Below are 13,487 nucleotides of genomic sequence, written 5' to 3'. Positions count from 1 at the left end.
CCACTTGAGGAGGCAGTCTGTCGGTTCTCAGAGCTCAAACGCCATGCTGGGAGAACCACTGCTCTCTTCAGAGCTGTCAGACAGGGACATTTAAGTCTATAGAAGTTGTCTGCTGCCTTTTGTTCAGCTTTGCCCTGCCTACAGAGGTGGAGTGTCGAGGCAGTAGGCCTTGTTGAGCTGCGGTGGGCTCCGCCCAGTTCAAGCTTCCAGGCCTCTTTGTTTACCTACTCAAGCCTCAGCAATGGTGGACGCCCCTTCCCAGCCAGGCTGCCACCTCACAGTTCAATCTCAGACTGCTGTGCTAGCAGTGAGCAAGGCTCCATGGGCGTGAGACCTGTGGAGCCAGGCACAGGAGAGAGTCTCCTTGTCTGCTGGTTGCTAAGACCTTGGGAAAAGGGCAGTATTTGGATGGAAGTGTCCCGTTTTTCCAGGTAGTCTGTCATGGCTTCCCTTGGCACTTCCCCCTTGCACTTCCCGGGTGAGGCAACACCCCGCCCTCCTGCAGCTCGCCCTCCTTGGGCTGCACCCACTGTCCATTCAGTCCCAATGAGATGAACCATGTACCTCAGTTGGAAATGCAGAAATCACCCATCTTCTGTGTCGATCACAGTGGGAGCTGCAGACCAGAGCTGTTCCTATTTGGCCATCTTGGAACTCTGTTCTTTGTTTATTCTTATTACTATTACTTATATAATATTTTATTAATATAAAATATTAATATCTTTTTGCTGTGCTAGCAAGAGGACACTTAAGTAAACAAAGTATGGAGTTGTACAAGTAGCATAGCCTAATATATTCTGATAATTGTGGTCATTAACTATAATATGTACATTTATACATGTATTCATCTGAAAACATATTTTTTTCTGTGTAACCATAATGACCAGTACTTTAATACAAAGTTAAAAGTTTTGAGTTTTTAAGAATTTTTAATAGGTTTCAATGAGTTTGTGAGGAAATGTATTGTGATTAATCATATACTATCTTCACATCTCTTTCTGTATATCAAAAGTAAAGAATATATTTCTTGAAACAAGATGGTGGTCTCACAGTGAGGAGCTGTCAAGGAATGCAATTTGATATGCCTAGAAGCAGATTTTATTTTATTTTTTTTTTTAATTTTTATTTTAAGTTCTGGGGTACATGTGCAGGATGTGCAGGTTTGTTACATAGGTAAATGTGTGCCATGGTGGTTTGCTGCACAGATCATTCCATCACCTAGTACTACTGTGAGATGGTTATCCCATTGTGGTTTTGATTTGCATTTCTCTAATGATTAGTAATGTTGAGCTATTTTTCATATGATTGTTGGCCGGATGTATGTCTTCTTTTGAAAAGTCTGTTCATGTCCTTTACCCACTTTTTAATGGAATTGTCTGTTTTTGTCTTCTTGTAAATTTGTTTAAGTTCCTTATAGATGTTGGATATTAGACCTTTGTCAGTAGGATGGATTGCAAAAATTTTCTCTGATTTTGTAGGTTTTCTATTCAATCTGATAATAGTTTCTTTTGCTGTGTAGAAGCTCTTTAGTTTAATTAGATCCCATTTGTCAATTTTTGCTTTTGTTGCAATTGCTTTTGGTGTTTTCGTCATGAAATCTTTGCCCATGCCTATGTCCTGAATGGTATTGCTTAGATTTTCTTCTAGGGTTCTTATAGTTTTGGGTTTTACATTTAAGTCTTTAATTCATCTTGAGTTTTGATTTTTGTATATGGTATAAGGAAGGGGTTCAGTTTCACTTTTCTGCATATGGCTAGCCAGTTCTCCTAGAACCAATTTTTAAATAGGAAATCCTTTCCCCATTGCTTGTTTTTGTCAGGTTTGTCAAAATACAGATGGTTGTAGGTGTGTGGTCTCATTTCTAGATTCTCTATTCTGTTCCATTGGTCTATGTGTCTGTTCTTGTACCTGTACCATGCTCTTTTGGTTACTGTAGCCTTGTAGTATAGTTTGAAGTCAGGTAGCTTGATGCCTCCAGCTTTCTTCTTTTTGCTTAGGATTGTCTTGGCTATGTGTGCTCTTTTTCAGTTCCATATGAATTTTAAAATAGTTTTTCTCTAATTCTGCAAAGAATGTCAATGGTAGGTAGTGTAATGGGAATATTTTTCACGATATTGATGCTTCCTATCCATGAACATGGAATGTTTTTCCATCTGCTTGTGTCCTCTTTGATTTCCTTGCGCAGTGGTTTGTAATTCTCCTTGAAGAGATCTTTCACTTCTGTTGTTAGCTGTGTTCTTAGTTGTTTTATTCTCTTTGTGGCAATTGTGAATGGGAGTTCATTCATGATGTGGGTTTCCGCTTGTCTGTTGTTAGTGAATATGAATGCTAATGATTTTTGCACATTGATTTTGTATCCTGAGACTTTGCTGAAGTTGCTTATCAGCCTAAGAAGCTTTTGGGCTGAAATGATGGGGTTTTCTATATATAGGATCATGTCATCTGCAAACAAAGACAGTTTGACTTCCTCTGTTCCTATTCGAATACACTTTTTTTCTTTCTCTTGCCTGATTGACCTGGCCAGAACTTCCAATACTATGTTGAATTGGAATGGAGAGAGAGGGCATCCTTGTCTTGTGCTGGTTTTCAAACGAAATATAGAAGCAGATTTTAAAAGCAGTTTCTCTTCAGAACATTTTTTTTTCATACCACTTGATAAGCATCTTGAAACACCATGGCTGTAGCAGCAGCAAAATGGGTGCTATCAAAAAGAACTATCTTGAATAGTTCCAATATTACCAATCCAAAACAGAGTTTTATATTGTTTGTCATAAATCTCCATATTCTTCTCTACCAGATGACTGTAATTGCAAAGAAGAGCTTGCTGTGATATCTGATGGCAGAACAATAGTGTGCTACCACCATTCTGTGGACATTTCATATGAGCATACAAAACAAACCCTCAACCAGATTCTGTGCATGATAATGAAGAAACATATGTTCAAGTGCTGAAAACTAGATTGGAAGATAAAGGTAAGCATCTTGAGAAACCCATGATAGAACAACTCGGCAAAATGTTCTTTCCTACTAAACACCGCTGGTATCCTTATGGACAGTATCATGATGTCTTAAGAAACTAGACCCTCCAAACGACAGATTTTTAAATTGCCTTTGAGGATCAATTCATGAGATCTACCCAGAAAATAAATGTTACAGTGTTTCTATTGGCTTCTAGGAAATAATTAAATTAGTTATATTTTAATGAGTTTCTTCTATCTGTTAGGCCCCTTTCATCCGTTCTAATTTTTTTTTTTTTTTTTTTTTTTTTTTTTTTTTTTTTTTTTTTGGTGAGACGGTATCTTGCTCTGTCTCCCAGGCTGGAGTGCAGTGGTGTGCGATCTCGGTTCACTGCAACCTCCACTTCCCAGGCTCAGGCGATTCTCCTGTCTCAATCTCCTGAGAAGCTGGGACTGCAGGTGCACCACTACTATCTTATATATGATCCTTAATAGCATTGTTTCCCCTGCGATTTCTATTTAGGAGGTGAGGAATCTTTTAAGAAGGTGGAAGGTACTTTATTTAAAGTTGTAAAATAAATTTGTGTTACACTATTTGTAAAATTAATGTGAAAAATAATTTCATATTCAAAGTCTATTGTTTGATCTAGTTCTTTTAATAAAGGAACTCTAACTAAGTTTCAAATGGCCAGTAAAGTGTGAGGAATAGTGACTAGGAGAGAGTAAGGAAATAGTTAATAATGGTGACCCTCTGTTTCCCAAAAGAAAAGTGGTTTGCTTTTGTCATTAATGTAAATTTCATTTGGGAAGATCAAAGAAAAAACAAGTTGATTGAACTTAATAAACCAGAAATATTTAGCAGTTTTGTTGATGATGTATCCTTGAAAAATGGTTAGTTTTCTTTCAGGTTGATTTATATCCAATATTTTACAAATTTTTAGGTATGTTAAAAATGTAAACAATAAAAAAAACAAAATATTATATATGTGTATTTCTTAAATAAATGTGGCCCATGTTCATATTTGACTTTATGTTTTAAAATAGATACTGATCCTGGAGTGCTACAGGACCTAGAAGAGGTCTTTTCCAAGAGGCCTGGGACCCAAGGCCAGTTAGCTATGTTGTAGAACTTTCATGAACCCTTATATTTTACATAGGTAGGATTAAGGAAAAATGAATGTTAGAAACCGAGTTTAAAAATTAAGTTTGAGAATGGAATATATGTAGAAATTGATCAGTATTCCTGCTTGCTTTTTCAAGGTAACATGGGGAAGAAAAAAACATTATTTCAGGTTGATTAAATAATGCATTTGTCATTATTTCAGCTGGCAGAGGAGTCACCTTCTTTCATTGGTTATAACTTCCAGGTGCCTACTTTCCTTAAGCAAGGTGGAAACACCCTAAAGCAAGGGACTTGGAGATTATTGTTTTTATTCACTATATGCTTGTTTTGTTGTGTCGAGGAATCAGAATCCAGGTGCAATATTTTTCTTGATTCAAAACATTCCAGACAGGTATTTACATGAAAAACCATTTTAGGTATTAAAAAAAGAGGCAGTACTGTACTACATGTCAATCCCATGGGAACTCCCTTCTGATTATGTAATACACTTCCCAAAGAGTTACGGTATACTAATCAAGGAAAGTATCCACCATTATTGATTTTTAAAAATTCTTACATAACGTACAAAATGTGAATGCTCACAAGAAATAAGACCATTTTAGCAAGCTCCTAAATAGGCTACCTTTTTTTGTTTTTGAGACAGGGTCTCACTCTGTCACCCAGGATGGAGTGCCGTGGTGCAATCTCGGCTCTACAACCTCCACCTCCCAGGTTCGAGGGATTCTTGCGCCTCAGCCACCCAAGTAGTTGGGATTACAGGTGCACCCCACCACACTCAGCTAATTTTTGTATTTTTAGTAGAGACTGGGTTTCACCATTTTGGCCAGGGTGGTCTGGAGCTCCTGGCCTTGTGTGATCCGTCTGCCTCAGCCTCCCAAAGTGCTGGGATTACAGGCGTGAGCCACCATGCCTGATCTGTAAATAGGCTATCTTAATGACAATTTTGAGTCTGGAGAATGGAGCTAATGCTAATGTTTATCCTAAAAATTAGGCTACTTTCGTGTTTCTGATTCTCTGTGTATGTTTAATATAATCATTGTTCCAACATATATTCCAAATCCAGGCTAGGTATATGAATTAGTTCATTCTCACGCTGCTATAAAGATACTACCTGAGACTGGGTAATTTATAAAGAAAGGAGAGTTAATTGACTCACAGTTCTGCATGGCTGGGGAGGCCTCAGGAAACTTACAATCATGGCAGAAGGCAAAGGGGAAGCAAGTACCTTGTTCACAAAGTGGGAGGAGAGAGAGAGAGCAAAGTGGGAACTGGGAAACACGTTTAAACCATCAGATTTTGTGAGAACTCCCTGACTATCATGAGAACAGCATGGGATAAATCATCCCTTTGATCCAATTACCTCCCATCAGGTCCCTCCCTTGATTTGGGTGGGAACATAGAGCCAAATCATATTGGTATATTTATCCCAAAGTAATTCCAGTGTCATTTCTAATCTAACTTAGTTCTGAATACCATTGCTTTTTTACTGTGTGATCTGAATAATTTTTCATTTTTTTAAATAAAAATACCTTCCATTTATTGAACACTTAACCAAGTATTGGGTAATGTGTTTTATAATGCATTATTTTAAATATAGAAGCTTATGTTATTGCCATAATTCAGATATGTTTATTTCACAAATAGATATTGTTCTTTTTTTTTTTTTTTTGAGATGGAGTCTTGCTCTGTCACCCAGGCTGGAGTGCAGTGGCACCATGTCAGCTCACTGCAACCTCTGTCTCCTGGGTCCAAGCAATCCTCCTGCCTCAGCCTCCTGAGTAGCTGGGATTACAGGTGCCCACCACCACGCCCAGCTAATTTTTGTATTTTTTAGTGGAGAAAGGGCTTCACCGTGTTGGCCAGGCTGGTCTCGAACTCCTGACCTCAGGTGATCCACCTGCCTTGGCCTCCCAAAGTGCTGGGATTACAGGCATGAGCCACTGCACCCGGCCAATATTATTATTTAGAATGGACCGGGCATACAGGATATAGCAGTTAATACAAGTGATCTCGCTTATATGCAAAATCTAAAAAAGTTGAACCCACAGAAGTAGAGAGTAGAATGGTAGTTCTGGGAAGTGGGCAGTGGTTGGGAAGATATTGATCAAAGGATTCAAAATTTCAGTTACAAAGGAGGAAGTTCAAAAAATCTAGTGTACAACATGATGACTATAGTTAATAATAACATTGTATTTTGAAAATCATGGAGATTTTCAGTGTTCTCACCACAAAAAATGATCAGTATATAAGGTAATGCCTATGTTAATTGTTGAAATAGCTCAATTGAACTATTCCCACAATGTATACATATTTCAAAGCATCATGTTATACATGATTAACTACAATTTTATATTTGTCAATTAAATAAATAAATAAGGCAAATCCTTGCCCTCAGAGAGCATTCATTCTGGTGAAAGAATTAAACAATAAAGAAATAAATACATATAAAAATATGTGTGGCAGTCATTGGAATGCTCCTTGTAGAACACCAGCAACATAATTGGCCAGGGGCCCCAGTTCTGCTGTATTCTGAACTCCATGATGCATTGGTGCAGAGGCTGCCTTCACAGGCCACTCATAGCTAATGACTGTGACAGTGCCACTAAGGTCGGCTGTTTCTAGGAAACACAGGACCCCTCTGAGGATGGCTGACTGGCTCAGGATCTCCCAACAGCCTTGTTGAATCTTCCTGAAATTGCATGACAGCCTAGAACACTTGTACGCATTTCCATTTTAGGCCTGCTGGCTCTCCCAGGCTTTCTTTTCTTTTTTTTTAATTTTTAATTGTTGTGGGTACATAGTGGATATATATATCTCCAAGACATTCTTGATTCCTTCCCCATTTTCTTTCACACGTGCATTTCTCCTAATAAAATTCTTGCATGTTTAATCCCATCTTGACATCTGCTTCTCAGAGGATCTGAACTAACACACATTAGGGAGTAATAAGTGCTGTAAAGAAAAATAAAAGCCCAATAAGGTATTAGAAGTGTGCTCTTTTAAATAAGGGTGGTCAGGAAAGGTCTTAGGAGGAGGTGATGTTTGAGCCATATAAATAGTTGGAGAAAACTGTGATTTACAGAGTGAAGTAAATTGCTTGAGATTATTCATTGATTTGTGGTAAATCAGCATGTAAATTTGTTACTGTGAAGCTAGACTCTTTAAATAAAATTGCTTTAATATATTATTTGTGAGTGATGATAAATGTAATGAGAGTATCTATTTAGATAACAATCCACATCAAACAATTGTGTCTATGTAGACCAAAATTACTTTAAAAGAGGTGAATAAAAGGCTTCAGAAACCATAAAAGAACGCAGTTAGCTTTTGTACAGCCTGAATTGTATTTCCTTCCAGCCTACTTCACTCTGGCCTTCCTTTCCCCTCTATCCACACCCCTTCTTTTATATTTATTTTGTTAGTGATGCAGCTTCTTTAATGAGCAATTTCAAAATAGGGAATGACATTTACTTTATATTTTTTTCCTTCTAACTTTCCAGTCCTGTTTCCTGAAACATCTCCACTGCCCTGAGTTGTCATTAAAATGTTTTTCAAAATATCACACAATGCAGGCTGGGCTTGGTGGTGCATGCCTGTAATCCCAACGCTTTGGGAAGCCTAGGTGGGAGGATCACTTGACCAGGCTGTGCAACATAGCAAGACCCTACCTTTAAAAATTTTTTTTAAATTAGCCAGGTGTGGTAGTGCATGCCTATAGTCCCAACTACTCAAGAGGCTGAGGCAAAAGGGTCACTTGAGCCTAGGAGTTTGAGCCTGCAGTGGTAAGCTATAACTGGGCCAGTGCACTCCATTCCAGCCTGAGTGACAGAATAAGAAACTATCTCTTAAAAAGAAATTACATAATACAAAATAGCAAGCACATTCTTATTTTGATCTGAACTATAAGCTCTTTCAAATAGCTTTTTTTCTCTCTTTGCCCTTATGTACCAAATCTTCCCACTGAAATCACATTACATTGAGAAGTCAGGGTAAATTTATATCCAGGGTTGCAATCTAGCTCCTCCATTTAAGAAATTCAAATAAGAACCCCTACTTTTATTTAATAACATTTTAGTTTAAGCTGTTAAAATTCTTATACACTTTTACTTCCTTTTTTGTTAGTTCTGGAAAGTTTAACTTGTAAAAGGCATTATAATTTTTAAAAAATTATTTTATATATTTGCAGTGTGCTTTGATCAGTTAGTTTGAAATGGATTCCCTTTGCTTGTCTTTTGGTAAAAGCATGGCACTTTTCTGCCTTTCATAGAAAGTGAACGGCCCTTCTTCCTACAGAATAGAGTGTGGAGGGCAAAATTATTTTTCATAAGAAAAGGGACAAAGTAATACTTTTCTAAGCTTAATAAAAGACAGTTGTGGCTGAAAAACTGCAATTATGTCATGTAAGTTTTATCTTGCATAAGCAGCAGAGTGAAGAAATTCCAGAATTAATAAGCCTGCTGGTACAGCTGTGCCCTTAGTTGAAAAGTTCAGGGTGTTCTTTTCATACTCACGACTGGACATTTTGCTCCATATTAGCCTTTGCAAGATTAATTGGCTCCCTCCACTTCCAAGCTGCTAAAATATTTATAAATGGGTCTATTTACAGGATGTAAAATTTAAAGTAGATGCAATAAATGATCATTTTGACTAAAAATTTTGTCTATATTTGGCTTGATTTTGTAATAACCAATAATTAGTTATTTTTAATTGTCAAGTCCTCTTAAGTATTGAGTTACGAGATGAAAAATAAAACATTTGAGAAATGATGAAAGGAAGTGGAGAGTTAAAAGCCAAAGACAGTCTTTCTAACCATAGCTTTGGTTATTAATGTAGCTGTAGTTATCATCCAGGGGGCAGTTGGCAAGTTGATCATCAGTCCTGCCAATGATATTAGAAGAAATTGGCTTAAAATAGAAGATATAATTTCATGACCCAGAAGTCTATCGAACAGTATAATGAAATCTGAGAGAATTTCCTCTAATGTTTTAAAAAGTAGAAAATGTTTTCTTTTGAAGGAGTGGTTTTGGTATGTTATTAACTAGATGATTTCTTTCAGCCTTATGTCATGCATTTCTTAACTCTCTTTCTCCTGCTTTCCCACTCTTTCTCCTTAGAAAAGGAAGATTACATAGATCAAACAGGTGTGCAATACTGAGCAGAAATGAGCAGGTTTAATCAGAGTGCACTTTTGTGTTTCTCCAATTTCAAAATTAAATCTGCATACTGCTGTTTTATTTAGTTTGCTTTCAACACAGTCTGAAAGTTCAGTTTCTTTATGAATGCCTGTATAACTTTGGATAGTGACTCTAAAATTACTCAGTGAATAGATGTATTTGCTCAAAATTAAAATAACAGAATTTTTATTATTTTGTCTAAATACTTTAAGGCTGAACTCTATTCTTAGGAAAAGTTATGAACCATGTGTTCTTAGAGCATGTACTTTAGAGCCAGACTCACCAAGTTCTTCCAATTATGAGCTAGGCTTATTTCAAGTCACGTTAGTTCTCTGAGGCTCAGTCTTTTCAATATAAAATTGAGATTATTTGTAATGCCATCCTTACAGAATAATTATGAAAATCAATATTAAATATATTAAATTGCCTTTATAAGGAAATGACTACAGTGTCTGACATTTAGTACTCCAGCAACAAATTTTTATTCTTTTACCTTTTTAAAAAATATTTTTTCTCCTTTTTTCCGTATCTTATTTATACAAAAGCAGGTGGAAAAAATGTCACGGTCTTTCTGTTGTTCTAAAGAGACTATCATATTTCTTTTGACTTTGAAAGATTTAGCTGTTTTTCAGGTTAATGGAAAACCCATTCAAAATTCCTTTTGAATTCTGAATTATGTAACAACCAGAGTGAAATGCTGGCCTTTCTAAAGGTGTCAGCTGAGCTAGAATTAATAGACACTTCCCAGAAAGAAAGAAATAAAATAGTGAACAGAGGGTTATTTTTTCTTTTTCTACCTAATCTTTTTTAAAAAATAAGTATCACTTAGGATTTTCCTTTTTTTCTTTTGAGACGGAGTCTTGCTCTGTCGCCCAGGCTGGAGTGCAGTGACGTGATCTCAGCTCACTGCAAGCTCCGCCTCCCAGGTTCATGCCATTCTCCTGCCTCAGCCTCCCGAGTAGCTGGAACTACAGGCGCCCACCACCACGCCTGGCTAATTTTTTTGTATTTTTAGTAGAGACAGGGTTTCACCGTGCTAGCCAGGATGGTCTCAATCTCCTGACCTCGTGATCCACCCACCTTGGCCTCCCAAAGTGCTGGGATTACAGGCGTGAGCCACCGCACCTGGCCAGGATTTTCCTTTTTAAATTATCTTTTATGATACTGGGGAGTACTGTTCTGTAGCTAACATACTTAATTGCTGGCCTCTACTTTCAGTGGTTGGCAGAATAGGGACAGTGATCATATAGTTTATATTTGGAAATGGTTGAAATAATGCAAAAAGATTTCATTTTCATTAAAAATAATGACTCATTTCATGATGTTAATAAAGAATTAAACCATTTCATCAAAATGCATAATTAATATGCCTAATTTTTATTTTTTAAAGATTAAAATGAACAAAAAATGGCATGATGGGAGCCTCATTGATAGTTTATCACAGATGCCAACATTATCATTTTAAAACAGGTAAACACCAAAACTTATAAATAAAATTAAGATATCTTAAGACATCTTTAAAAATATACAAATTCTCTACAACAATATGTATAAATATAATACTTTGTCATTGTTACTTTCTGGGGGTTATATTTTCATAAGCAAATTTTTTAAATTTTTCTACTTACAAGTGTAGATGATGATTAAAACAGTCACCAACTTCCACACTACAAACACAGATTTTTTTTTGTAAATATGTAATGTTGCAACTTGGTATTTTCATTACTACACACAGTCCTTCTTCCTAACTCCTAAATTTTATCTGATAGTTTTCTATTGATGAGACATTTCTTCTCTGCTATAAACATCTATCACAGAAGTCTTAACTGAATTGAAATGGGAGGAATTGATACTGATTTCTATAAGTTATATGTCATATGCTTCTTCAATTATATTTTAAGATATAACTATAACTTTATATTAGTTTGTGTCTTTTACGTCAATATATTACATATATTACGATAGATGTGTGCTACATTGCTTTCAGATACTTTCATGCCCTTTGTTTTTGTTTGTGTCCTAAAGCATGTACTCCCCAGTTACTTGAGGATCTTAACAGAATTTAAAGATTTAGCAAAGAAAGCTGCCAATTCAAATTACTTACTCTTTCCTTCTCTCACAAACATGAATGTATTTATATGTATATTACGGTGTACTTTATTTGTTCTTACTCTTCTAAAAATGCACACATAAAGTTGAACATAATCAATGCACAGCATTGGAATTTGTGAAACTTGAATTCTGGGCACACCTTGGTCCTTAAAACTATGGTACTATGATGTCCCTTGAGTCATTCTCAGTCTCCTTGACTTAATGCTAAATGAATATAATAACTGAATTGAATTTTGGAGAATATCATCCAGAATAAATTACCTAATGATTCAAAACATATTGAAAAGTGCAAAGCACTTTAGAATTCTAAGAGTGACTAATGAAAAGACTTCATCAAGACATATTATTTTCTCATGGTCACCAGAAAGGACACACCCAACCATTTTCTCCATCAATAACATTTGTACATCATCTTCCATAGCTTTCATCCCCAGATGAAACTCTGAATAGGTCTTCATTATCTCTCCCTGTATTTTGATTCTAGATTCCACTTGAAAAACTTACCCTGCAGTAAATCATATAAAATGAGACAAAGGTGAAACTGTCAATTACTTTTCCATCTGAACTTTTGCAATAAAATGTCTGGATTCTTTAAACCAGGTGAAAACAAAATTATGAATGAAGACAAGTGAGTTATAAGTTTTTTAAAGTAAGATTTCTAATTGTTTATTAGTATTTGATCTGAGATTGAAATTGAATGTCAGAAAAGGAAAATCACTAAATTGCTATTGTTGCTACTAATGAAAAATGCAAGTGGCTTTGCCAGTAATTAAAATAGTAGAACAGCAACTTTTATATTCAGAGTTTTATGTGGCACATACAACTTTCTTTTCATAGGTCTTCTGATTCTGGTACAGTGGTATCACCTGTAGGTTCGGTTGTTATCACTATAGGAATATTCTCAGATATCCATCCCTTAGGAGTCCTATTAAAGGACCGTCTGCCAGAAAGGGGATTGACAAAGGACATAAACCTGGGATCTGTTAGCAATAGTAGCTCAAAATCTGGAACTTTAAATTTAACCATTCTTGATGCTTTTTCAAAACCTCCAAATGGTGTGGCAACCCTGTGGGAAATTAAAAAAAAAACAGATCTCAATTAATATTCAAATTTATTTGTCAAAATAGAAAACAATTTCATAATTTTCTAGGCATGATTTTATGGGTGTATTTAATTCATTATTTTATGGGCTTACTTATATTCTATGAATGACTGTCATTTTCTGACCTCTGAGGCAAGCATTTCTACTTTAAAGACCATGTTTTTATGAAAAACCAAATATTGATAACAAATTCATTGAAGTTCCTTTGTATATACTATTAGTTTTGGACTAATCTATTCCCTGTACACTGAGCTCATTACAGACATGTCTTGCCTTTGTACTTTTACCAACAATATTTCCCCTATTCAAGATATTTCTAGGCTGGGCGTGGTGGCTCATGCCCATAATCCCAGCACTCTGGGAGGCCGAGGCAGGAGGATCACCTGAGGTCAGGAGTTCAAGACCAGCCTGGCCAACATGGCAAAATCCTGTCTCTACTAAAATTACAAAAATTAGCCGGGCATGGTGGCGGGCGCCTGAAATCCCAGCTACTCAGGAGGCTGAGGCAGGAGAATGACTTGAACCCAGGAGGCGGAGGTTGCAGTGAACCAAGATCATGCCACTGCACTCTAGCCTGGGTGACAGAGTGAAACCTGTCTAAAAAGAAAAAAAAAAGATATTCCCTGCTGGGTGCATTGGCTTACACCTGTAATCCCAAGTACCTGGGATGCTGAAGCAGGAGAATCACTTGAGCCCAGGCGTTTGAGACCAGCGTGGGTGATATAGCAAGACCTCATCTCAGAAAAAAAGAAAGAAAGAAGGAAAGGAGAAGGGAAAGGAAACGAAAGGAAAAAAAGAAAAGGAAAGGGAAGGGGAGGGGAGGGGAAGGGACAGGGGAGAAGAGGAAAGAAAAGGAAAATAAAAGAGAGGCAGTTTCCTCCCTGACTTCTCCACTTGTGTATGTCCTATAGTCTTGCAGTTCTAACTTCCTTCAAACTATCCCTGTCCACTTTCTTAGCCACATTCCTGCAGCATCAATTGTTCTATGTCAGTCATTTGCTACTAATGAAATGGTGCTT

General features: G+C 36.6%; 1 protein-coding gene and 1 pseudogene across 1 annotated transcript in view; one reads left to right on the top strand and one right to left on the bottom strand.

Moving 5' to 3' along the window:
* Positions 1 to 2,674: 2,674 nt before the first annotated feature.
* Positions 2,675 to 3,796, top strand: LOC106634703 (large ribosomal subunit protein mL42-like; annotated as a pseudogene).
* Positions 3,797 to 10,608: 6,812 nt separating this feature from the next.
* The window catches only part of MYOZ2 (myozenin 2), a 51,970-nt gene continuing 49,091 nt past the window's right edge, over positions 10,609 to 13,487 (bottom strand). Inside the window, exon 6 of the mRNA XM_014344713.6 lies at positions 10,609 to 12,432. Within this exon, the coding sequence (XP_014200199.1) occupies positions 12,198 to 12,432 (235 nt within the window). The 3' untranslated portion in view covers positions 10,609 to 12,197. The remainder of the gene's footprint in view (positions 12,433 to 13,487) is intronic.

This window comes from Pan paniscus, chromosome 3 (genome assembly GCF_029289425.2).
Source record: "Pan paniscus chromosome 3, NHGRI_mPanPan1-v2.0_pri, whole genome shotgun sequence".
In the NCBI taxonomy this organism is placed as follows: Eukaryota; Metazoa; Chordata; class Mammalia; order Primates; family Hominidae; genus Pan; species Pan paniscus.
Note: the sequence above shows the minus strand (reverse complement) of the source record. Positions and strands in the feature narration are given on the sequence as shown.